General features: G+C 43.4%; 1 protein-coding gene across 2 annotated transcripts in view; it reads left to right on the top strand.

Annotated features, from left to right (window-relative positions):
* Window positions 1–239: 239 nt before the first annotated feature.
* SLC5A7 (solute carrier family 5 member 7) overlaps window positions 240–25,580 on the top strand; it is a 38,396-nt gene continuing 13,055 nt past the window's right edge. The window contains exons 1-6 of one of the 2 annotated variants that reach the window (XM_006114558.4): window positions 240–525; window positions 1,896–2,118; window positions 10,819–10,932; window positions 13,902–14,057; window positions 17,937–18,085; window positions 19,907–20,041. In XM_006114558.4, the coding sequence (XP_006114620.1) occupies window positions 1,941–2,118; window positions 10,819–10,932; window positions 13,902–14,057; window positions 17,937–18,085; window positions 19,907–20,041 (732 nt within the window). In that variant the 5' untranslated portion in view covers window positions 240–525; window positions 1,896–1,940. Of the gene's footprint in view, window positions 526–1,895; window positions 2,119–10,818; window positions 10,933–13,901; window positions 14,058–17,179; window positions 17,314–17,936; window positions 18,086–19,906; window positions 20,042–25,580 lie in introns of those variants that run through there. The other variant, XM_075917888.1, reaches the window with a different exon arrangement.

The following is a 25,580-nucleotide window of genomic DNA, read 5'->3' on the forward strand; positions in this document are numbered from 1 at the left end:
TCACCTTTTCTCATCCCCAATCTTTTTTAGCTCCTTCTCCTTATTCCCTGCCCCTTTCTGACTCTTTATTTCATTTTTTTTCTCCCTCCCCCTTTTCCCATCTCCTCATTCCCTCCCTCTGTCATGGCTCAGATAGTTATTCTCCTCTGAGTCATCTCTTTACCCAGTCCCCCCTTGCACTCTGATGTCCCCCCCATCTGTGACACACACACACACTCCCCACACTGAAAAGGGGAACAGTGAGCCTCCTAGTTGGCGCAGCGCGTGACTGCCTTTGCGTCAGTAGTGTGCCGTGTTGTACGGGGACACAACGTACATTCGCTCTAGTCAATGTGATGCTCCTGTGGGGCTGGAGCTCTTTGAAATGTAACTGTCCCTTTAAAAAAGGAGAACGCTGCTTCTCACAATCTACCTCTGTGGGTGGACAAAAGGCATTGGGATCTGACTGCTTGATTCCAGTGCATGAGACAGGGGAGACAGAGAGCACAGAAAGAAGGGGAAAGAGGAGACCCTGCCACAAAAGAGGTGAATTGGATCAAGGATGGGATTAGTGACACTGGGGAGGGAAAAGCTTTGGCTGAGTGATGCTGAAGATGCAGGGAACTGTGTGTGTCTGGATCCTATTTTTTCTGAATGGGAGCAATAACTCTAACTTGCTCCTGTAGCTAGAAGGCAAGCTCAGGGTTTGCCTTTGTGAACTCAGAAACTACAGGCTGCCTGCCTTGTTTGAATCAGTTCTGTGTATCAAAGGTTTTGGATTGTGAGAGGAGGGGGGATTGGAAGAATTTGCTACTCTCTGCCTAGATGACAGTAGTACTGGCAATTCCTAGGGGAATAGTTAAACTTCACTTGTAGGCAAACAAATACTTTCTGTTATGTAGAGATCTGTAGTATCATTGCTATAAAGATGGCATATTTGGTATCAATAACTAGTACATAAAAACACAGAGTTTATTTCTTTGTTTAACTGAGAAACTGGGTGCAAAGAAACTGTGAGAAAAGAGGACAAAGGTGCATTGAATAGCCATATAACTTAATAGCATTGTCTAGAACTTATGTATCTAAGATTATTTCAATTACACCTGTCTTCTATTTGCCATGGTGTACTGCTGTGACTTTTGTAAAATGCCATTCAGTTGATAATTTTTTTATTTATAAAATGAATGACAAAATTGAAAAAATTCTTGTAGTGTGTGAGAAATTTTTCATATCAAAAAGCAAATCCAGATGTGCAAAAGCAGGTACATACAGGTGTATAAGTACAGGAGATGAAAGGGGGAAGCAAATGTGGGGAGGGAAAGTGTGGAGATTTCAAGATTCAAGTTTTCTAGTATGGCTATTATTTGTCCACAGCTTTAGATGTTCATTAATATAATTTTGTTGCGTGGATTTTAACTCATTAATGATCATTTGTAAAAATTAACAGCTGATATTAATAATATCTTCTATTCTGGAGGCAGTAAGCCAAAGTACTTCTTGAGCAGAGAGTTCTACTGTACCAAGGAGTACATAAAATAATTAGAATTCAGATTAAAATAAGTGATTTGTTGCAAGACCCTAATTTTTAGCAAGATTGTTTTGTTTAATTCATGTAATGATTGTTTTCTATTCTTAAAACAAACTTTAAAAAATTAAGTGTCTATTTGGCTTTCATTTCAAGGATTTGTCAGAAGTTTCTTAAGTAGTGATAACCTGAATTGTTTTAAACATGACTTATATTACTACTGATTACATCTGAAATAACCTATCAATAAAATAATCTATAGACTCTCTTTGATGAACAATTTAGGTTTTTTTTTATATTCTGGTTCTAACTGGTCTCATGCCATGTATGATTTTTTCGGTTTACTTTTATCAAACGTATAATGTATAATATATTATTGCATTCTCTCCAGACATCTTAATGAATTAGCAATCCAGGGAACAGTCGTGATTTCGACATGCCTTTCCATGTGGAGGGGCTGGTTGCTATAATTGTATTCTATCTGGCAATCCTGCTTGTTGGAATATGGGCTGCCTGGAAAACCAAAAATAGTGGCAGCGATGGAGATCGCAGAGAAGCTATTATAGTCGGTGGAAGAGATATAGGCTTACTAGTTGGTGGATTTACAATGACCGGTATGATAAACCCTCTTTTCTATACATGAAACATACAGCATCTCGTTCTTTCTTTCCTATGAATAAAAGATATAAGAAATATTGTGTTTTGAATAATGCAAAGTGGAAAAAAATTTCAATATTAATGGAGAGTCATGATTTAAGATGGATGGTTTTTGTTTGATACTGTATTTTTTAATAAGTAAATATCAGAGTGATTTAAATAGTTATTATATTCTAAAGGAAGAATTAACTCTATTTTATTTTATACTGATGCTGTATCAGTAAAATATGAGACATTTTTGTCCGCAGTGATTTTAGGTAGAAAACTGAAGTCATCAGAATTTTTCAGTGGAGTGACTATATATTTTACTTGTATTATAGCATCCCAAACCCATTGGTTAGTGATGGGTTTTAGGGAGGGGGAAACTTTAAATACAAAAAGGAATGGGAAAACATGCTGAAGCAAAGACTGTTTTTGATGCACCGGGCCAAATTTAACTCCGCTGATTTCAGTAGAATTACACAAGGGATCATTTTGGCCTATTTTGCCATAGTTGGGCAAACCAATTTAAGGTTGTGTTGTGCGTATTAGTGTGAGCAGTCAGAGATTAGAAAATGATTTCAGTACTACTTTCATTCATACCAGTGCAACCTCTCAGACTGAAAGGGGTGCGCTGGAATGTCTGAGAGAACCCACTGGACTAACTGAAGACAATGGGATTTCTTATGTGAGTAATTCTTCAGTGATGTGAGTAAAAGCATCACAATCTTATCCTAAATTGCAAGTGTTTTCAAATATTCTATCTGTCTAATTTGTACAAAATTCCATTGCATACAAACTGAATGGATATCCTCTTTATATTTGTTTTAAAATTGTTCAGTTTTGTAAGATTTTTAATACAATTCCAACATGAAGCTCTTACGCCTCCAAATCAGATTGATCAGATTCTATTTAAATTTATTTCTTTGGCTATATTTCCAGCTTCAGAATTCAGGAAGAGACTCATGAAAACTAAGTGCAAAATCCTGTGCTCCTTAGTCAAGCAAAATTCCCACTGACTGCAATAGGCGTTTTGCTCACTTAAGGACTACAGATTTGTTTGTAGGGTAGGAAAATTGGTAAGGATATTGTTTAAAGCCAATAGATTCTGAATCATGGCTAAAACACTATTCCCCTCTGAGCACTCGTATGTTCCTGTTTGCTAAACTGCCACCTCTCTATTCAAAGGTGGCTAAATAGCTTTTGTGATGATCTCTGGTTGGAACAAATGGGGCACGTCACCAGTAGAGGCGACTGAAGAGTGAGGATTCCATTTTATGGCAAATTATGAAGTTTCAAAACAAAACCTCTCATTTTCATGAAAGGAGGATGCGGGGATGCTGGTGCATACAGTTAGGCCTTGATTTTGGAAGACCTAGGTACCCAGGATTTGGGATGGAAAACTCTGCTCTGAATCAAGCAGAGAAGGGACCTAAACATCCCAGTTCTACCCATCCAGACACATACATCCTCCTGACACAATGCCATTATCATGAACACATTCCAAAGGCTTTTCTCCCAAAACAAAAGAAGAACAAAGACAAATATTTTTGAAATCTCAAAAGTTGCCACAAAACAAAATTGTTATCCTCTGATCATCTCTGCTGGTGATGCTTCCTGTACTCACACATGGTCCAATCCTGAGGTCCTTGCTCAGGTAAAAATCCCATGTACTTTATGGTGCAAGGCTTGATTATCAAAACACTGATGCACATGCTTAATTTTATGTGCTGTGAGTAGTCCCACTGAAGTTAACATGGCACTGCCAACCACGCATAAAGTTAGTCCCATACTCAGTTCAGTGGCACTTTGCACAGTGCTAAATTTATAGTTATTCATACATTTTTGCATAATCAGAGCCTAAGTCTTATTAGAGCAGGGATGATTGGGCCACACAGTTTATAAAGCAGGAACGAAAGACAATTATTAAATGTAAGATTATGATAATCAACAATAATATACCATCACATTATGCCTTGATATTTTCATATCATCAAACAATGGAGGATTTTGATTTTTCGGTAGTATATTGTGATAACCAGACATAATGAGTTAAAGTAAAGTATTTTAGTTTGAGTTTTGAAATTCCCATATTTTAGGAATATTATTCAAACATAAATATATACCATTCGTTTCCTTAATTGTTTACGTGCTAATTCAAAAACAAAGTCTGTCATGTAAATGAGAATGTAAACGAAAATCTGGTTGTTGAGCATCACAGCACACCCATAGCACAAGCAAGTGGGAACCAGAAAACTTAAAAAATTTAAAACTTCCTTTTAAAAATTGTGTTTATAAGAATAGGGCCCAATGCTGCAACCTAGAATCCTGCAGCACAGTGCCTTACTTAACAAGCAGTGCCACTGAAATCAAAGGATTGACTCCTACCATCAGGTTTTACTCAACATAAGGGTGTCAGAACTGATACATAGATTTTAACACCTAATTTAGAGTCGAGTCCTGGAGTTAATAGGAATTTTTGGATTGAGTTCCATGGGAGTAGTATAAGGAAGGCCCTTACAGTTATTAACATTTATTTTGTAAATAAGAATTTAGAGTGTTTATAAAAAGCAAATGGTCATTGAGGAAAATCTAAATGCAGGTATATGTTTCTTGAGAAATAGTGGTTTTAAAAGTAAATAATATGTTTTAACATGAAACTGTTCAAAGTTGAACATATCCACTGTTTTCAAAATATAAAGTTAAAAAACTGAGTTATGCACAACTCACGACATTTCATTTTAAACATGAAATTGTTTACGACTTATTGAACAACAAAACAGGCCTTTAATTCATATATCATTTTACATGCATACATGTAAATATAAGCCAATTATTAGCATGTTATTTAGTTTTTTTTAATTACCTCAGAGATGAGATCTGTAGCAAAATTAGCCCACCATAAATGTTTATGGTTGTGATTAAACCCTGGGGGAAACACTTGGAGTTGTTTAATCAAAATGCTGCCACAGCCTAACAATAATTCTCCAAATGGAGCCATGATCCTTGAACACTGTTCTTTATTTTAGTCAAAGAGAGTGCTACATTTTCTTACACAATGAAAAATTATCAATATGATGCTTGTGTGATCAGTAGCTTTGTTTTACAAAATCTCATTATCTTGATAATAATTTGAGTGCTCAGTCAGCAGACCATTTTATAAAGAAATGCCAGCTGGTTTTTTATCTGCGTAATGACTTGAAAAATCCAATATTTGATATGTGCTGTTGTAGAGAAAGATCACTTAAAGTGAGTGTCTGTTTCTCATCTGACCTAAGAGCAGAATTTGACTCTGCATCACTAATGTGCATAATCTCTAACTTTTCTCCCAGTGTACATTTAAAATGGAAAATTGGTGTTGTATGTGTCCCATCCAAAGGGTAGGCAGATAAAAGATTGAAATAATTTCCCATATGTGAAAGATTCTATAGATTATTAGTTTTTTATTCCCTTTGATTGGCTTGTTTTAAAAAAGAGGATTGCACAATAACTACATTAAAATAACATAAATGCTCAATGCTCTAGGTTCTTTCAACAGATATTTAAAAGATAGTCTTGCAAGTAAAAATGTAGTTAGGAGCCACTCCTCTTCACCCCTCAGATCCAGAAACTGACCAGCCAAGACATTAATACTGAACAATATTCCATTCTCTCCTCAAATATCAGCTCTTGGTGCATCTCTTCCTCTCGAAAGCCTGTGAAAATAGGTTAGCTCTACAACATCCAGTGAAGATTAGTCAATCTGAGCTATTTGTGATAAGAATGGAAAGTCATAATGCTGCTATGGAGAATGTCCTATCAGCAGACCTTCTCTCTCAGGGTATGTCTACACTACAGCACTAATTCGAACTAACTTAATTCTGGGAGCCAGCAGCCTGGTCCTGGGAAGAGGAAGAGGGCTGAGTGGCAGCGGGTCGCTGGCTCATGCCATGCCAGGTGCAGGATCTACTGGCTGGGTGCTGGCAGGCTTGCAACTGGCACCAGCACCGTTGCCAGATCGTGGCCCTTTAAGGGCTCCGGGGCCGGGAGGGAGGCAGACGAGTTTCCCTGGTTGTGCCCAGAGTGGCCACCAGGGTAACCTGGGAAGGGCTAGCCTCCCACTAGTTCGAATTAAGTGGCTACACAGCCCTTAATTCAAACTACTTAATTCAAACTAGGCATTAGTCCTCGTAGAATGTGGTTTATCTAGTTCGAATTAAGCGCTCTGCTAGTTCGAATTAAGTTCGAACTAGTGGTTTGCATGTATAGACGCTATGAAAGTTAATTCAAACTAACGACTGTTAGTTCGAATTAACTTTGTAGTGTAGACATACCCATACATACTGATCTTGCTCCAGCCCAAGAATCTTCCTTGTCCATAGCTAGGGCAAGAAGAGATAATGTCCTGATTGGTTATAACACAGATTTCCCAAGGTCTGCACAGATCTCAGAGATCTTCTGTTTTTGGAGAACAGAATTCCCTGTTCATGCAGAGAGGTGCTGAAAGCCAACATCACTCTCATGAACTGGTTCAGGAAAAGGTCTATTAAGACATCCTCTGATATAATACTATGGGCCATTGTCAGAACATTCTAAATATCATAAAGAACAATACAATGAAATGTTATATCTGCAGCCATGTAGGTACATGAATATTACTGTGTGAGCAGTTCTGAGAGGGAAGGAAAGTGAAATGACCATGAGGGGAAGCCCAGCAGTTCTTTCCTAAAATGAGAAATTATTTCATTAGAAATATGGTAAATATATTAGAACCAGCACCTCCAAAGTTTTAAGTCTTATTCATTTAGGGTCTGATAAAATAAAAAAATAAGGGTATGTCTACACTACAGCACTATTTCGAATTAACATAATTCAAAATAGTTAATTCGAATTAAGATAATTAAAATTAATGCATCTACATACAAAAGCTATTTTGAAATAGCATTTTGCTATTTCGAAATAGCGCATTCACACTGAGTGGACACTGAAGTTAAGGCTGGCCGGAACCAGTGCCGGCAGGGCACCAGGTTAGGACTTAGTGTGTGGGGCTGCTGCCGGAGGCTAACTGAGCTCTGTGCTTAAAGGGACCCCCACCCCGGACAGATAGTTCTCAGGGTTACCCACTTGTTTGTCTACCTCGATGAGGGACAGCAAAGCAGTCCTGTCTTGGAGTGCCTTGAGTGCCCACACTCGGAACACCACAACACTTGGCCACATGGAGCCAGAGCTGCCTCTGGGCACGCCGGTACGTCTCGTGGGGTCGTTGCCATCAGCCCAGCTGCACTTGCTGCAGGCTGCTATCTGGGGGATCCAGGAGACCCTGCAGGAGAGTGTTCACTGGGTTTATTGAACAAGACTGGGGGGGGGGGAATGATCCTCTGGGGAGACTGGGAAAAGGAGGTGGGAGAGGGCAAGAGAGAGGGTGGGAGAGGGGAGGGGGAAACCTGGGAGGAGGGAGCTGGAAGGGGGAAGCAAGGGGAAGAAGGGGGAGGGGAAGCTCAGGGGTAGAGGTCTCACCACACCAACTTGATTTTCATGCAAACCTGCTCCTGGGTTCACATGTGGCCTTTGGTGGTCAGGCTGGCAGCTAAAGATGGCCACGTTCCTCCATCTAGTGCAGAGATCATGGACGTTGGGGGCATCCCCCCCCAAACCTGAACAAGGTCCATGATCTCCACCCTGTACCAGGAAGGTTCCTGCCTTCTCCAGCCCCTGACAGGCTCCTGGGGAGCGGTGGAGGGCTGGCTGCCAGTGGCTTGCTGGCTCATGTTTTGGGACCACTGGGTCAGGGACCCTGGTGGCCACTGCTGGCTCTGGGCTGGCAGGCTTGGAGTTGGCACAGGCACTGTGGCCAGAGTCTACCCCTTTAATGGCTCTGGGGCTGGGGGGAGAGGAGAGGAAGTTTTCCTGGTTTGCATGTATAGACGCTATTAAAGTTAATTCGAAATAACAGCTGTTATTTCGAATTAACTTTGCAGTGTAGACATACCCTAAGGCTGTTTCTATACTGGCAAGTTATTCCGGAAAATCAGCCGCTTTTCCAGAAAAACTTGCCAGCTGTCTACACTGGCCGCTTGAATTTCCGGAAAAGCACTGACGATCTAATGTAAAGTCATCAGTGCTTTTCCGGAAAAACTATGCTGCTCCCATTCGGGCAAAAGTCTTTTTCCGGAAAACTGTTCCGGAAAAGGGCCAGTGTAGACAGCACAGTAGTGTTTTCCACAAAAAAGCCCCGATCGCGAAAATGACGATCGGGGCTTTTTTTTGCGGAAAAGCGCGTCTAGATTGGCCACGGATGCTTTTCCGAAAAAAGTGCTTTTCCAGAAAAGTGTCCTGCTAATCTAGACGTGCTTGTCCGAAAATGCTTTTAACGGAAAACTTTTCCGTTAAAAGCATTTCCGGAAAATCATGCCAGTGTAGACATAGCCAAAAAGTTCAGTCTGGTACTAAGGAAGCTAGATCAGAAAGGCTATGTTGGAAAAATATTCCCTTCAGTGCATTTAAAACCCTAATATACATCCTCCTACATGGTTTTTAGCAGGTATAAAATGCCTAATCAGCATAGGAAGAAAAGTGAGTATGTTGGAATGAAAAAGTAAAGGGGTCCGGACCTGTTATTCCCTATCCCAAATGCAACCAATACTTCGTGCAATTGATCTTACTCAGCCAACAAGTTATTCCAGACTTGGACCTTTGAAAACTGGACACCACGATACAGATTTCGTGTCCATACCTTCCTTAGGGAAGAAGGTAAAACAGCCATCCCTCCACCTAAGCCTTTTCAGTGTAGGTATTACTGTTGCGGTATCTAGACACTTCAATCCCACAACTATACATACAGCTAGCAATATATATCACAGCCATGTCTGGACACTGGAGAGCCAAACTAGAGAGCACTATGTTTTCACTAGCCTTTCCATCCATCCCTGTCAGTGGATAAAAAGCCTATAGTATGATCAGTGTGTCAATGAGTCTGTAATACAGGCAGTCCCCGGGTTACGTACAAGATAGGGACTGTAGGTTTGTTCTTAAGTTGAATTTGTATGTAAGTCGGAACTGGTACATATTGTAGGGGAAACTCTAGCCAAACATTTCTCCAGAGCTCAGTTTTATTCTCCCACATCTCACTTCCTTCAGTCTTTTATTCTCAAGCTGAGGTGTCTGCTGAGAAAAGCCACTCCGCGTCTCCCTAGTCTGCTGGGGGGAAGCACCTAGTGTGGGGTTGCCTCACCCCGTTTGTAAGTAGGGATCCGATGTAAGTCGGATCCATGTAACCCGGGGACTGCCTGTATTAGGTCCTTGTGCTAGATATCAGCAATGGGATGAGTGCTCTTCTGTCTTTTGATATTTGGGCATGCATAATTATCATAGGCAATGTCTGTGTATTCTGCAACAAATCTTAGCAAGCTATCAAAATGCACACTGTAAAAGCGGAATTACAGACAGAAGGATTTGACCACTACTACCAGGAGCAGACCCTGCTGCTGTCCCAAAAACATCTCCTGCAAAGATTTGCAGATGCACACTGGACCAGAGCTATGATTCTGAATGCAGAGGAGAAAAATAATCCTTATTTCTCTTTGCAGTTGGAACCTCACTATTAGCTTTGTTCCTTAGCCTATAGAAAGGTACACAATTTAGCTTCAAATTAAAAAAAAACTTTCTGTACATGCTCAGTGACTGAGTGATATTATTACAGAAAGTATGGGGAGAATACTGTAAACAATCTTCCATAAAAATAATTCAAAAATTTAAATAAATGTTTTTCTTTTGTGGTATCTTTGCTGTCTTCAAATATTCCAACCAATTAGTCTATTAAAATAAATGTTTGTAGAAATAGTGGCTACTGGGAGTAGACTACTCATAGAAAGTGAATTTCTAATTTAGAATCATAAGTTTTTACACTGGAAGTATGATTCTAAGAGTTATATTCCTCTTCATCTAATTACGAAATAAAACCAACATCTTGTGATCTCTGTGTCCAATCAAAACAGCTTAGGTTTTGCATTTCAAAAATCTAATAATTGTAATGAACTGCTGATAAACAAATTACAGATCCAAGCATTAATTCATGAATATCATTCAGCGATACATGTAGCTGACAAATATATTAACCAAAATCAGGATCTATTTGCAGATAATCTGCAAACAGGAAAAGAACTCAAATTCACTGCAATTATTTTCTATGAATTATTTGCCCAGATGTAATTACAATACACTTCTGTGTGAGAGAGATCTGCAGACTTAATCTTGATCCTCAGCCTCCGAGGTTTGGCAATCTGCCATTAGAGACAGAATGAGTGTATTATCTTCCAATGGTTGGAAATATGACCAATGTTGCAGTTTTTATTTGAATGAAAGCAGGACCTCTACTTTTACATGAATATATCTTTAAGAATCTTACATACATGTGGCAAAGTCTAAAACTTTGGTAGATGACATGCCCACCAAAGCTCTAATTTTAATGGCATTTATGTAACTGAAAATTGGCTAGATCAAGAGATTTTTTAATGTAGCGGGAGAGTGAAATTCGAGCCACATTTTCAGGATCTCCATTGGTTAAACTCTTGTTAAATGTAAAAGTTAAGAATTTTCTGAGTTGAGTTCTGCTTTTAGTTGTACATTAGAAGTTGAGATACATGTTGACCATCAAAATAAGATTTACGTTTTCCGTTCTTCCTCCTCTTCTTCATCTTCAGCCACCTGGGTTGGAGGCGGCTACATCAATGGGACAGCAGAAGCTGTATATGTTCCAGGCTATGGGCTGGCTTGGGCTCAAGCACCTATTGGATACTCACTTAGTCTGGTTTTAGGTAAGCAAAAATAAATTAGACTCTCTGTTTTTAAAAATATGCTGATGTTAAAATTGTTATTGAATCCCATAGTTAGGCCTGGTGCAAGCACCATTAAAATTAATGAGAGTCTTTCCATTGACCTTCATGGCCTTTCAATAAGGACTTTAGAACGGAAACTAATATATTACTAATTATTGGAAATAATTTGAGATCTTAAAGCATTAAGAATTCCTTGAACATCCACAGGTTAATCCTTTTGAACACATTAGAGCAGTGTTTCTCAACCTTTTTTATAAAGTACCCCTTTTTTAGAAAAAAAAAGTATAAGTACCCCCAGTACCTACAGTTTTCAGACATACACATTTTTTTTCTACCATTGTAATACAGGCAGTCCCCGGGTTACGTACAAGATAGGGACTGTAGGTTTGTTCTTAAGTTGAATCTGTATGTAAGTCGGAACTGGCGTCCAGATTCAGCCGTTGCTGAAACTGATCAGTTTCAACAGCAGCTGAATCTGGATGCCAGTTCTGACTTACATACAGATTCAACTTAAGAACCCCAGGCTCCGCGGCTTTGCTCTGCTTTGCTCCCCGTCCCCCTGGTCTACAGACCAGGAGGACGGAGAGCAAAGCAGAGCAAAGCCGCGGAGCACGCGGGCAGCCGACAGCCCAGACGCGTCTGTTCCGCCGCTTTGCTCCCCGTCCCCCTGGTCTGCAGACGAGGGGGACGGGGAGCAAAGCAGAGCAAAGCCACGGAGCGTCTGGGCTGTCCGCTGCCCGCGTGTTCCGCCGTTTTGCTTCCTCTCCCTGGTCTGCTGGAGACCAGGGAGAGGGAGGGCCCCGTTCGTAACTGCGGATCCGACATAAGTCGGATCCGCATAACTCAGGGACTGCCTGTACATTTGTTTAAACAACTTAATCATAGCCAGGCTGGCGATGAATTTTTTGGGTGTAAAAAGTACAAAAATAATAAAGCACTGTAAAACTTTAAACAAAAAATCAGTTTTCTCCAAATTTCATTTGTGTTGACGTACCCCCCACATTTCTCTCGAGTACCTAAGGGTACTCATTCTAGTGGTTGAGAAACACTGCATTAGAGGACTATTACAGTAATATAAAGCGTTTATTTCTTCAAATCTGTCTATGAATGCTATTATATATGGCCCAAGGTCATACAAGAAGGCTGTAGCAGAGCAAGGAATTGAACTGAGGGTTCCTAACTCCTAGGCAGGGGCGGATATAGGACAGGGCAAGCGGGTCAGCCACCCCGGGCACCATGCTTCAAGAAGCCCTGCGCATGCACCGTGGTGCCATGGTGCATGCATCGTGTCAAAGGAAGTGCCCCGCAAAACTACTTTGGGCCCTGCAAAATCCTCATCTGCCCCTGCTCCTAGGCTAGTATCCTAAGTGCAGGATCATCCTTCCCTTCCAATGCAGAATGAAAGCCAGTGATATAACATAATTAGGAGGCTTATGCTGCATGGCTGCTGGTATGTAAGGTATAAAAAATTGACAATATCATACTTTTTTCATGGGTTTTGCCCATGAAAGCTCATGATACTATATATATATGTTAGTCTCTAGGGTGCTATAGGATTACTTCTTGTTTTCAAAGTTACAGACTAACATGGCAACCCCTCTGAGACATTTCTGATACCTGTCATCTTATTAGTCCCCTTGTTCCACTCTCAAATCCCCTTACGCCACCCTAAAAAGGCAGTGATGTGTTAAGAGAAGTACAATAGATATGGGATTCATGAACAGTACAAGAATGGCAGAAAGGCTGTCTGTAGCTTTCAGAGTAAACTAACTACTGTGTAATATGAAAGTATATCATTTGCTCATGATTAGTAAGCTATTCTGGAACCCTTATAAAGTACAAGCAGGGACTCAATTGTAGAGAAATTTGAAGAAATATGTTAAATCTTCTGTACATGGTGCAGCTTATATGGTGCAAGTAGGAAGTATCTGACCAAGCAACCAATCCTACAGCCATTACAGACAATGGATATTTTGCAATAGACTGTGAAGGGGGCAAATTGGACTCTTAGTTATACAGGAGTCTCCTGAGTCTCCACAACATTACACCAAATTTATGCCGGTGGAACTCCATTGACTTTTATTAGGGCAATCTAGGCGTAAATCTGGAATAACATAGGCCCACAGTCATTGGAGTACCAATATCTGTTTCTGGTGAAGTGGTATATTGGGTAACTGCATTACTAAATGAAATTTGAGGGGAAAAAATCTACAGTGCTGTTCCAATATGTGAATCTCAAGATAAATGCCTTTACATTAAATGAAAACAACTGTGCATTACTCACAGCAAGCTGGATGCATTAAATCACAGGGCTTTACACATTCACATTTTGTTTTTCAGAACCAGAACATGTATGTTGTCACTATGGATATGTCTAGCCTACAGGATTTTTTTGAAAAAAGTGGCCTTTTTTTAAAAAAAAACTTCCCCTGCATCTAGACTGCTGCTGCGTTCTATCGAAAATAAATCAAAAGAATGCAATAGTTTTTTTGACCACAGAAAACCCCATTTTACAAGGAAGAATGCCTTTTTTCAAAAGTGCTCTTTCGAAACAAGGCGCTATGTAACGCAAATTGTGCTTTTTCAAAAGAGAGCATGCAGACTGCCTGGGTGCTCTCTTTCAAAAAAGCAGCTTGCTTTTTCGAAAGTACTGGTTGTAGTCTAGACGCTTTTTTTCGAAAGAGGCTTGCAGTCTAGAAGTAGCCCATGTGTGTACATAGGGTAGGAAGTGATAAATGGTTTTCATTGATCTTGTCTTTGAACTGCTGCTTTCTTTACATTAAAAAAACCCTTCCTTTTCTGTTTCAAGACTATTTTAATTTTATTTTACATTTCTGTAAAAATACAGTCAAGCAGACACTTTTACACCTGTGAAAACTAACAATATTTGACTCACTGTAAACACTTTTCTCCACTAACGCTGGAATTTTTGTTGTTTCACTTTTCAGGTGGTCTATTTTTTGCAAAACCCATGCGTTCCAAAGGCTATGTGACAATGTTAGACCCATTTCAACAGCTTTATGGAAAAAGAATGGGAGGGCTGCTATTTATACCTGCTCTTATGGGAGAAATGTTTTGGGCTGCAGCCATCTTCTCTGCATTAGGTAAGAGATCTGCAGGAATAACATTAGTTCACTGACCAAAGGGAGTTTAAAAAAAATCAGAAACGCATTAAGGAGCACCACTTCAAAATCAATTCCTAAATCCAGGGACTATTTAAATTGCTAACTACCCTGTCCAAACTTTTTTAAAAGGATAGTTTTCTTGGTCTAAAGGTTCCTGATTATCAGAACCTTGACTATCTCAGTACACTTTAAAAGAGTGCAAAGATTTTTTATATATATATATTTTTAGTTACATGTGAAGGGTGTGTTTTACAAGCAGTACTGAAAAGCTTTGGCAACACAGCTTTCTTTAGCTACAGTAGGATCTGAGTAATTCCATTCTAATTGAAAACATATTCCTCTCTGTTAAGTGTATCACAATTTTTTTGACACCCTCAGGATCACAGAGAGTAATAGCTCTCAAAGGGCACGTCTACACTAGGAAACTATTTCAAAGCAACTAAAATTGATTTAATAACTCCCAAAATAACAAAATCAAAATAGCATGTCCACACTATGGGGAAGCCTGAAATGAGTCCAAGGCAGGCTCCATTATTGTGGATGTGCTACATCGACTTAGAGCCCCAGAAAGCACTGGGGAGTAAATAGTTCAAATTACTCTGGGGAATACAAGAAGAAACTCGCTTAACCGAGACCCTCTGGTCCGGCAACATACCTGGTCCAGTAGGACTACGGATGTCCCAGGACCAGAGATTCCCAGTGGAGGGTTGGTGGCTGGGCACCTACAGCAGAGCTAGAGCCTAGTAGTGGAGCTGCCCTGTGGCAGCAAAACAGGAGCCCAGCAGTAGGGCTGCCCCCCAGTGGTGACACTGCAAGGGCTGGGGGAGCAGGAGGCAGTGGAGCTGGAGTCCAGCAGCAAAACTGCCCAGCGAGACTAAGAGGCAGTGGGGCCACTCAGCAGCACAACCAGGAGCCTGGCAGCCCCACTATTGCCAAGTGGCACAACTGCCGGCAGGACTAGCAGTCAGTGTGGCTGCCCCACAGGGCTGGAAGCCTGATCACGGGGCTGCCGGGCAGCAAGGCCAGAATCCAGGAGTGGGGCTGTTGCTCAGTAGCACACAAAGAGCCTGGCAGCCCCACTGCCACCTGCGAAGCTGCTCAGTGAGGCTGGGAGGCAGGGGCTGCCGACTGAGGCTGAAGCCCAAGCAGGGCTGTCTCCCAGTTGCACAGCTGGACCCCAGCAGGAGGGGCTGCCCCCCGGAGCTGGGAGCCCAGCAATGGATTTGTGTGTGCCACAGAAGGGCTGCCAAGGTGGGGTCAGGAGTCTTGCAGCTGGCGGGGCCAGCGGTGGAGGGAAGTCAACTGGGAGGCTGGCAGCGAGGCCATGGCTGGGGAGTCCCAGAAATGATCTTCCCTGGTCTGGCATAATCCCTCATCTGGGCACCAATCAGGTTCTGAGGATGCCGGATCAATAAGGACCAATCTGTAGTCATTTTGAAATAGCAGCACTGGAGTATCCTCATTATCGCTATTTCAAAATAACTATTTCAAAATTAGCATTATTCCCCAAGGAAAGCAGGAATACAGATTTCAAAATAAGCGGCCTGTTATTTCGAAATAACAGGCTTTGTAGTGTGGCCTCTCCACTTATAAATCTGACCTAAGGGGGGTTATTTCAAAATAAAGCCCCAGCGTATACCAGGGTAAAGAAAGAGGATAGTTATGCAAAATTTTTGATAGTGCATATAAATGGTGTAATCCCTAGTATTCGACCATTGTAGAATTGTAAAACAATTTCAGTGGCCCATAGAACACAAGCAATGCTCTGGACTAATCAAAGAAGCGAAATCTTGTTAAACGTCAGAATGCATCTGTATTTGGAAAATAAAGAATATCCTTAGGTTTCAAAAATGACTCATAGAACTAATGGAAACATGTCTCAGAAAGAAAAATTAATATTTGTCTGAAGAAAATCACCACCCCATTCTCCCATCCCTATTACAGACTTGAATTTTGCTGTCCTTTCAAAAATAGAAACATCTCTCGAGTTTAATCACCTTTAGTTGTCATGACGCGAATCAAGTAACCCACATGCATAGTACGGCTTTACAGGGCAATCTTTTTTAAAACAAAATATAAAATGTAAAGCTTCTTTCCAACTGTGCTCTGATTAACTGCAAAGCACTGGGGAACTTATTCTCCATAATTTCATCACAAGACCCTTATGAATCTGAGAATAAACTGCCTGCTGAGCTGATGGGAAGTGAATGATTTGAAGAACTTTCTGAGAACTTAAAATGTTCTTTTTTGAATGAAGATCAATTGATTTTTAAGACGGCTTTATGTGGTATTTCCAAGCAAGCAAGCATTGTGAATGCCTTTCTACCATGTTATATTAACAAGTGGCAATTAAAGGCAATAAAATTGCACGGGTTTTCCATTTTAGCTACTATTTGAACAAAGTCAACCATTCTGTGCTTCCAAATGTACTGGACCATTCTCCCCTATGAATGTCATATCCACTCTGGGGAATAGAACTTCCATAGGTTTTGACTTTGAATTTCCTCTTCATGGGGAGAAAGAGATGGGTTTGCAGCTATCTAAAAAAGGTCTGTGGACCCATCCCCCAAACCATGAATCTTGGAGGTTTTCTGAAGGTAGCTGTTGAAGTAACAGCATGCCTCCCACTTGCCCCCTGAAATCCTAAAATAACACAGCTTCTGTAGGAGCTAGACTGCTAGGTCTTTCCCAACTCTGGGTGCACAAGGACTTTAGTGATTACATGCTGTGGAAATACCACACCTGCAAATCATTGTGACAGTTTCAATTCAACATTCTGAAATGAGCGAGGGAAGGCTTTTTAAAATGAATGATAAAAGATGCACGCTGTGAGGCTTTTTTTCATCCAAGGAAAACAGCAACTGCTTTGTTGAGATTTTCTGTTTGAATGAATGTTAAAGTTTTGTTCTCTAGGAATCAGGTGCGTTTAATCAGTTCTACAAAAGCAGTGAATTTCTAGAGTAATGGCCACATGCAAAACATCTGGAAAGGCAAGGGGCTGGCTACTTTGCCCCATGAAGGCAGTTCAAAGTGGCCTTTAAGCAATTGAAGAAGGTAGATGGAACATTCTGCCTGGGCAGGGAAATTAACCTCTGGTGTAAATCCAGTGGAGGTGTCTCTTCTGCCCCCTTATCCCTGCCATTCCTCTGCTGTCCGCCATAAGGGGAAGAGCTGTAGGCAGGACAGGAAGGCTCATGGAAAAGCACAGCTCCACTATACTCCATCATTCAGTGATGTAAGTGAGGTTCATCCCTGTGCAGTCCTAATTGGAGCCAAAGTTGGGCAGCTGTGAATTAGGGAAGTCAGCACAGTTTGGACAGAGTGAAAAATCAAAGGCATAGTCTCCTGGTTGTTGTAAGTGTGCTCAGTATGAGAGGATGTATGAAGGAGCCTTCCTTCCTTCCTTCCTTCCTCTATCCAGCCTGAGTCAGAGAGAGGCAGGATGGCAGTCGCTACAATTAACAGAGCACAGAGACTGCTCTACCTCTACTCCTTCAAAGGCATCCGGTGCTGCAAATGAGGTGTGGAGGAGACAAGGCTATATCCTTGCTCTGCAACCACGCACTGACCCATAGAACAGAGCATACAGATGTCACCTGGAAAGAGGTGTAGCTGCAAGCCCATATCCCTAGCATGATCAGGTGGTCCACTAAGCATTCTGTCTTCCTGAGATGAGGCAGAATATGCAGCTCCACACTGCACCTTACTTATCAACTGGATCTTTAAGGGGAAAAAACAGGCAAAAGAAAAAGTCCAGTTTTATTTTGCAGATCATGACATATCTTGAGACTGATTTGAGCTTTCTGAAAGGAGACTGGAGAGAGCAGAATAGCTAAAGTATTTTGTTTTCCCCTCCAGGTGCCACTATAAGTGTGATCATTGATATTGATGTCAACATTTCAGTGATTGTTTCTGCCCTGATTGCAATTCTGTATACTTTGGTGGGTGGACTATACTCAGTAGCCTACACTGATGTGGTTCAGCTTTTCTGCATCTTCCTGGGGCTGGTGAGTTTCCTCATTTATATTTCATTGGGGTTTTTTTTCTAAGTGTAATCTTGGTCTGGAAAATGGGTGAAATCCAGAGTCCCAGAACCCAGTCTAAACTGGAGATTAGGAACTGAGTATGATCACTGGCAGCGAAGAGAAAAAATTCCTTCCCCTCACCATGCTGCTGAATAGTGTGGTTCTTCGGACACAACCTGAGGTGAAAGTAAGCAGGTGCGCTCTGGAGCACCTCTCCAACAAGAAGGAGTCAGCTGGCTAGGACAATCCACTACCTTTCCTCGCTTCCTCATGCAAAGCCTCCAAATCCAGTCTGCAAAGCAGAACTGCTCCAGTTTGCTTCCTGGGGGGGGTCACTATGAGCACAGAACTGCATTTGTGCCAGTGAGCCCATGCACTGATGCTGAGCAGGAGTTTGAAACTAGGGACATGGGACTGTATTTTTTAGCTCATTCCACCTCTTTGTACAACTCAGGCAGTACAACACTTGTTGTAACACCTTAGCTAGGATATACCTGGTATGGGAGAGTCCCAAAAGGCACAGCATTTCAGGAGCCAGTCCCTTGGTCTTCATCTCCCTCCCAGCAGCCTACATCACAGAGGAGTAGGAAGTGTAAGGATGATGAGCAGCTAGAGGGGGAACTGCTCCAGAAATCCCCAGTTGGCATATGGTACCTAAGGTACCATAGACTTCAGGCACAGTTCAGAGCAGTCTCTAGACTGCCTTAAAATATGCCAGGATTTGGGATTAGAGCAGAGAATCATGGATCCATTACTGCATTTACTGATCAACCTCCCTTCTCTCCTGTCTCATATAAAGTGGATGCAGCAAAGAATCAGACCTTTAATGATTGCACGTGATACAATATTGTATGAACAATAGTTGCATTCAAATAACATTATTAGGGTTGCAAAGTCAAACATTCAATTCTTAGGAAATGCCTGAATTTAAAATGAATTTAATCCACAAGCCTTAATTTGGCCCCTTTGTGTGTATGTATGACAGTATAGTCAATAATACTGTACTACTCTTGGTTGTCCCTGTTCCTGGTCCCTGCCTCCCAATCTCCCTACAACCACTCTGCCCACTCCCAGTTTCCCTCTCCAATCCTGATAGCCTTCACCTAAGTTTCCACTCCCCGCTAGGTCCAGTCAATTCCCTCTGCAGTAAAATCAGGCAGCTTCCTCTTTTAAACTGTGGAGGCCAATGAAAGCATAAGAGAGACACGCTCCCTGTTCCCAGTTCAGGTGCCCAGACTTGGACTCAGCGCAACTTGCAGCAGCCCAGAGCTTCAATTGAAGGAAAAATCCTGCTCAGTTCTGGGGTGGAGCATGCCTAGTGCGGATGGAATCTTCAGAGATTCTAGCTGCTACAATCAAAGAAGATGTATGTGCAAATTGTGATTTTTCTAAAGCTTAGACTTGACCAAATTTGAGCAGAATTTCATAGAATTGGACAAGGCACATCCCTGGGGCAAACACTTGCCTCCCTTGCCAAATTATAAGTCCCTCCTCCAGTACCAGGGAATGCAGGCGGTTTCATTTTCCAGAAGGAGAGACAACTTTCAAAAGTTTGAGAAACATTGATTTATAGCGTAATTCCCTCTTATCTATATACATTTGGTTTGTGTGTGTATCTACATTGTATGCCAAACTCCCCTAGCACATGTAAAACCAGCAGCGAATGTGGTTCTCTTGTGCTTAAAATTGGCATTTGAACTGAAGTGCACAGTAAGAAGGAAAATGCTGAATATATTTCTCATACAATAATTTCATATTTCTACAGCTTTTTACATTCAATAAAATGTCACTCTTTGGTTATAGTGGATCAGTGTTCCTTTTGCAATGTCACATCCTGCAGTTAAAAACATTGGATTCACAGCAGCACAGGAAGAGTCTTGGCTTGGATCCATTGAACCACTTGATGTTTACTCCTGGCTTGACAATTTCTTTTTACTGGTAAGTAATGGAGTGTATGAGAGAATAAAGCATTTAATCATCCATACTGTATTGCCATGTGACATATGTAAATGTAAAGTGACTAATTAAAAGATGCCAGTAAAACTGTGCATGGAGAATTTTAACTTCTAGACCGCTGCTGCAATTCATCTGATAAAGTGAGTTTTACCCACGAAAATTTGTGAGCCTATATATTTTTTGTTAATCTCTAAGGGTATGTCTACACTACCCCCCTAGTTCGAACTAGGGGGGGTAATGTAGTCATACGGAGTTGCAAATGAAGCCCGGGATTTGAATTTCCCAGGCTTCATTTGCATAAAGCCAGCCGGCGCCATTTTTAAATGCCGGCTAGTTCGGACTGCGTGCCGCGCAGCTACACGCGGCACGAACTAGCTAGTTCGGATTAGGCTTCCTAATCCGAACTAGCTGTACGTGGAACGAGGTGTACGTGGAACGAGGTGTACAGCTAGTTCGTGTTAGGAAGCCTAATCCAAACTATCTAGTTCGTGCCGCATGTAGCCGCGCGGCACGCAGTCCAAACTAGCCGGCATTTAAAAATGGCGCCGGCCGGCTTTATGCAAATGAAGCCCGGGAAATTCAAATCCCGGGCTTCATTTGCAACTCCGTATGACTACATTATCCCCCCTAGTTCGAACTAGGGGGGTAGTGTAGACATACCCTAAGGTGCCACAGGACTACTCGTCATTTTTTAAGTTACAGACACAGGGTATGTCTACACTAGCCCCCTAGTTCGAACTAGGGAGGCTAATGAGGGCGACTGAAATTGCTAATGAGGCGCGGGATTTAAATATCCCACGCTTGATTAGCATATTCCCGGCCGGTCACCATTTTGGAAACTGACTAGCTCGAAGTAACTGCCTGCATCTGTACGCAGCAGAGAAGCGGGATTCCGAGATAAACACCTTAGTTCGAATTAACTGTTAAACCTCATTCCACAAAGAGTAACAGTTAATTCGAACTAAGGGGTTTATCTCGGAATTCCACTTCTCTGACGCTTGTAGACGTGGGCAGCTACTTCGAGCTAGTCAGTTTCCAAAATGGCGACCGGCCGGGAATATGCTAATCAAGCGCGGGATATTTAAATCCCGTGCTTCATTAGCAATTTCGGTTCGAACTAGGGGGCTAGTGTAGATGTACCCTAACATAGCTAACCCTCCAAGACAGATATATTCTGATAGTCAATTGATTTCAATGATATTTCAGTAAAATATGAAAGCACAGCAGCGGAAGTGGAGGCCTATCAGCAAAGCAATTAAATATTGTTTATCTAAAAGAGTAGACCTAGTTAAAGTTCATGAATTAAATAGGGATAATATTTAACAGATGATGTTTTGCCAGAGGACTATATTGTGGGTGGCAATAAATACTATATACAACTGACTAAAGATGTCGCAGTTGTAGATGAATTAGAAAGACTGGATGGATGGACAGACATATGTCAGAATGAAAATCAGTTTAGTGTTTGCAAAATCCATTGGCTATAGGAATGGCTGTTAACTCCACTTATTCTTACGCTTGTCAAACACTTTGGATTATAACAACCTGGCTTCAGTTTCTTTGAACTTACAACTTTCCATTCCAGGTGAATGCCTCAGGCTGAATGAATGTATTTATTTATAAAATTTCAGCCAAAATGGTGCAGTTGTTTATGAGAATTGAGCTAGAAATTTTTTTTTAGCCCATGTTAAAAAATACTGTTAACCTTTTCTTTGAGAAGTCAAAGGTCCCCATGCTTTAGAGAAGGGAATTGGAATTTGATGGCCTGTATGCCAGGGATGTGATTTGTGCTTGTCCTGTGAAAATCTGTTGAATTTGGCCAAACTGGGGACAAAGAAGAGGAATAAAACACGTTATTGTCCCTGTTACTCACTCTGTTAGCTGATGGGAAAGAGGTTTATTTGATGGTTCTACATATTCTCACCCTGCTGATGACTCATAAGGGTGTTGATATAATGCTACATGATGGAATTTCTGTTGTTCCATTTGCTTTTTTTAAAAAGCTTAGGAAATTATACATGTGCACACGCACACACCTGTAGTAAGACTGCCAAGCCAAACATCCAAAAATTGTCAGAATTTAATTTGCAACCTTTACTGGGCTCCCTTGTGTCTATGCATTATGATCATCTCAATCCCTGGAAAAACCATGGAGCAGGTCCTCAAGGAATCTATTTTGAAACACTTGGAGGAGAGAAAGGTGATCAGGAACAGTCAACACGGATTCATCAAGGGCAATTCATGCCTGACCAACCTAATTGCCTTCTATGATGAGATAACTGGTTCTGTGGATATGGGAAAATTGGTGGACATGATATACAATGGAGTCCAGATTAACCGACACCCGGTAATCCGACACTCCACTTTATCCGACCCTGCAGCTCTCGGGGACAAAGTCCCCGGGAGCTGCAGGGTCGGATACAGCGCGGGCCGAGAGAATGGCCCCGCTTGCTGCCCCGTTGCTCACTAGGAGAAGCTGCTGCTGCTGCTGCTGCTGCCGCTGCTGCCGGGACACTTCCAGGCAGGAGCAGCAGCAGCTTCTCCTAGAGAGCAAGGGAACAACTGATGCCGCTCCTGCAGAGGATGTCCCTATCAGTAGAGTCCCTATCATTCGACCTAAACGGGACCGACACATGGTCGGATTACCAAATATGTCAGATGATACAGATGATGTCAGATGATATGTCACCTGCAGGAGCGGCATCAGCTGTTCCCTTGCTCTCTAGGAGAAGCTGCTGCTGCTGCTGCTGCTGCTCCTTCTGCCTGGAAGTGTCCCAGCAGCAGCAGCTTCTCCTAGAGAGCAACAGAACAGCTGATGCTGCTCTGCGGGGACTTTGTCCCCGGCAGGAGCGGCATCAGCTGTTCCATTGCTCTCTACAGTAGAGTCTGTATCATCTGACATATTCGGTAATCCGACCATGTGTCGGTCCCGTTTAGGTCGGATGATAGGGACTCTTGCCAGCAAGTTAAAGAAGTATGGGTTGGATGAATGGACTATAAAGTGGATAGAAAATGCTCCCTGGGCAATGATCAATGGCTCAATGTCTAGTTGGAAGCTGGTATGATGCAGTGTCCCAGGGATTGGTCCAGGGCATAGTTCCCACTAAGGTGAGCACCTGCATGGCTGAGCACAAAAAATTATCCCCCCACCCACCTCCTTTGCAGAGCCACATTGCAGTGGTCACCTTCCTGCTGGAAGGTGAGGAGCATGACGGGTGGCTGCTCCAGGTGGGTCCAGTTGAGGCGGCATGGTGAAGCGGGGGGGCTGTCACAAAGTGTGATGAAGGGTGGCTGGGACTATGAGATGGGGTGGCTCCTGGGGGGACCTACTGAGGCTGCATGGTGGGAGGCTGCTCCAGCTGCCAACTGAGAACACATAGTGGGTGGCCGGGGCCTACTCCAGTGAAGGACTGGGATCTTCTGCAGCCACGTGGCAGGGGAGGCCAGGATCTGCTCCAGTGGCTGGGGCCCGCTGGGGCTGCATGGCGGGTGGGCAACTGGGGCTTGCTCCAGTGGGGGGGGCTAGGACCTGCTGCATGGCAGGGGAGCCAGGGCCTGCTTCAGCAGCCAGGGGCTGTGGCTAGGAACCGGGGGCCAGGGCTTGGGTCGGCTGTGCAGTGGGGGGCCGGGGCTGGCCATGTGGCAGGGGACCAGGGCCGGCTGTGTGATAGGGGGCTGGTGCCGGCCATGTGTCAGGGGCCTGGTACTGCACAGGCACTGGGCAACGTGGTGGTGGGGCTGCTCCCAAAGCCAGTGCCAGCTCTTCCCCAGGGCTGGAGCTGTGTTCAGGGCCACAAAGTGGCTGCCTGACTGCTCCCTGGTCTGACCGCATGGCAGCTGCCCTAAGCTGGAGCTGGGCTGTGGTGCGGCTACTCCTGGGGCTGGGGCCTACTGCATCTCTCTTCCCCGCCTCCTGCACTTCTCTATTGCCCCTTAGAGCCCCCTGCCTTCCAATTCCCTATTCCCCCCTGTTTCCCACATGTCACTGCCCCACCCATCGCACCTCACTCCCTGGAAACCCTTCCCTCTGCCCCAGGTGGGGACTCACAGCCAGCTCCATGAGAAGCAGCCTGGGGCAGTCCCTGCCCTGCACACAGTCTGCCCAGGGAGCAATCCTCCCCGGGGGGGGGGGGGGGTGTAACTCACCGTCTCCCCATGTGGGGGGGTGCTACCTGGGAGAGTCTCTTGGGGAGCAGTGCACTGGTGGGTGCCACAGTAGCACACACCCAAACAAGCACATGTGACCTCACTGTTGGTGCACAAGACAAAACTCACTCCACTCATGGATGGAAAATCCTAAAGGGAACACTGGTCCAGGGCATAGTTCCCCCTAAGCTGCGCGCCTCTGTGCTGCGCACAAAAAATTCTCCGCCTGCCCGCCTCCTTTGCAGAGCCGCACAGCAGCATGCTGATAGAAGGTGAGCTACTGCTGCTGCTGGGGGGAGACATGCAGAGCTCAGCTGGGCAGGTCTTTGCTATCGCCGATTACCCAGGTCTCTGGCCAGAGCTACATAATAACTGCCCAGCTGCCCCAGGGGTCGGGGCAAGGACCAAGGCTGTGGGGCTATAGCAGGGGCTCCTGCACCTGCAGGGCTGGCCCAGGACTGTGTGGCCATGGCAACAGATCTTCTACCTGCCAGGGCCTGCCACCCAGGCATAGCTGGGGCCACCACCCAGGACTAGCTGGGAAGTCTCCACACAGCTCTGATGCCAGCTTCAGCCCTCAGGAAGGTCTGGAGCTGGGGTAGGGCCACAGGGTAGCTGCTTCTGTGGCAGGCTGTGGGTCAGCTGCTGGGCCTAGAGCTGGGGCTGCAGTGTGGCTGCTCTGGGGGCCAGAGTGTTATGTGGCATGGGGAGGCCAGGGAGCTGCTGTGGTGTTGGCTGCCACTGTGGCAAAGGAACAGGGTGCCGTTCCTCTGCTATCATTACTGGTGGAATGATGCTGGAGACACTAGACCTTCATCCCAGCCCTTGAGTGAGTTGCCTTTTCCTTCTGCCTTGGGGGTGGGGGCAGCCTTCCTGAGGGGAAGGTGCATTGCAGCCTTGCTCAGCACCTGGGCCCACTGCAGCCCACACAGCACTACCTGTCACTTGTCCTGCTGGTGCTTTACCTCCCTGTGCAGACAGGAACAACATGGCTCAGACAAAGGGTTGCCAGATGGTTTCAACAAAAATACTGGACACTTTTGACATTACATCACAATCTACAGTACATCTTATTTAGAAAATACTGGGCATTTATATTTGCTCATTTATATTTTCTCAATTTGTATCCCAAACCGAAAGCTGGACTGTCTGGTTCCAAACTGGACACCTGGCAATCCTACTCAGACACTGCAGGGCTCGTCTACACTGGCCCCTTTTCCGGAAGGGGCATGTAAATTTCATGAGTCGTAGTAGGGAAATGCGCGGGGGATTTAAATATCCCCCGCGGCATTTAAATAAAAATGTCCGCCGCTTTTTTCCGGCTTTTAAAAAAGCCGGAAAAGAGCGTCTACACTGGCCCCGATCCTCCGGAAAA

This window comes from Pelodiscus sinensis, chromosome 1 (assembly GCF_049634645.1).
Source record: "Pelodiscus sinensis isolate JC-2024 chromosome 1, ASM4963464v1, whole genome shotgun sequence".
Classification (NCBI taxonomy): domain Eukaryota; kingdom Metazoa; phylum Chordata; order Testudines; family Trionychidae; genus Pelodiscus; species Pelodiscus sinensis.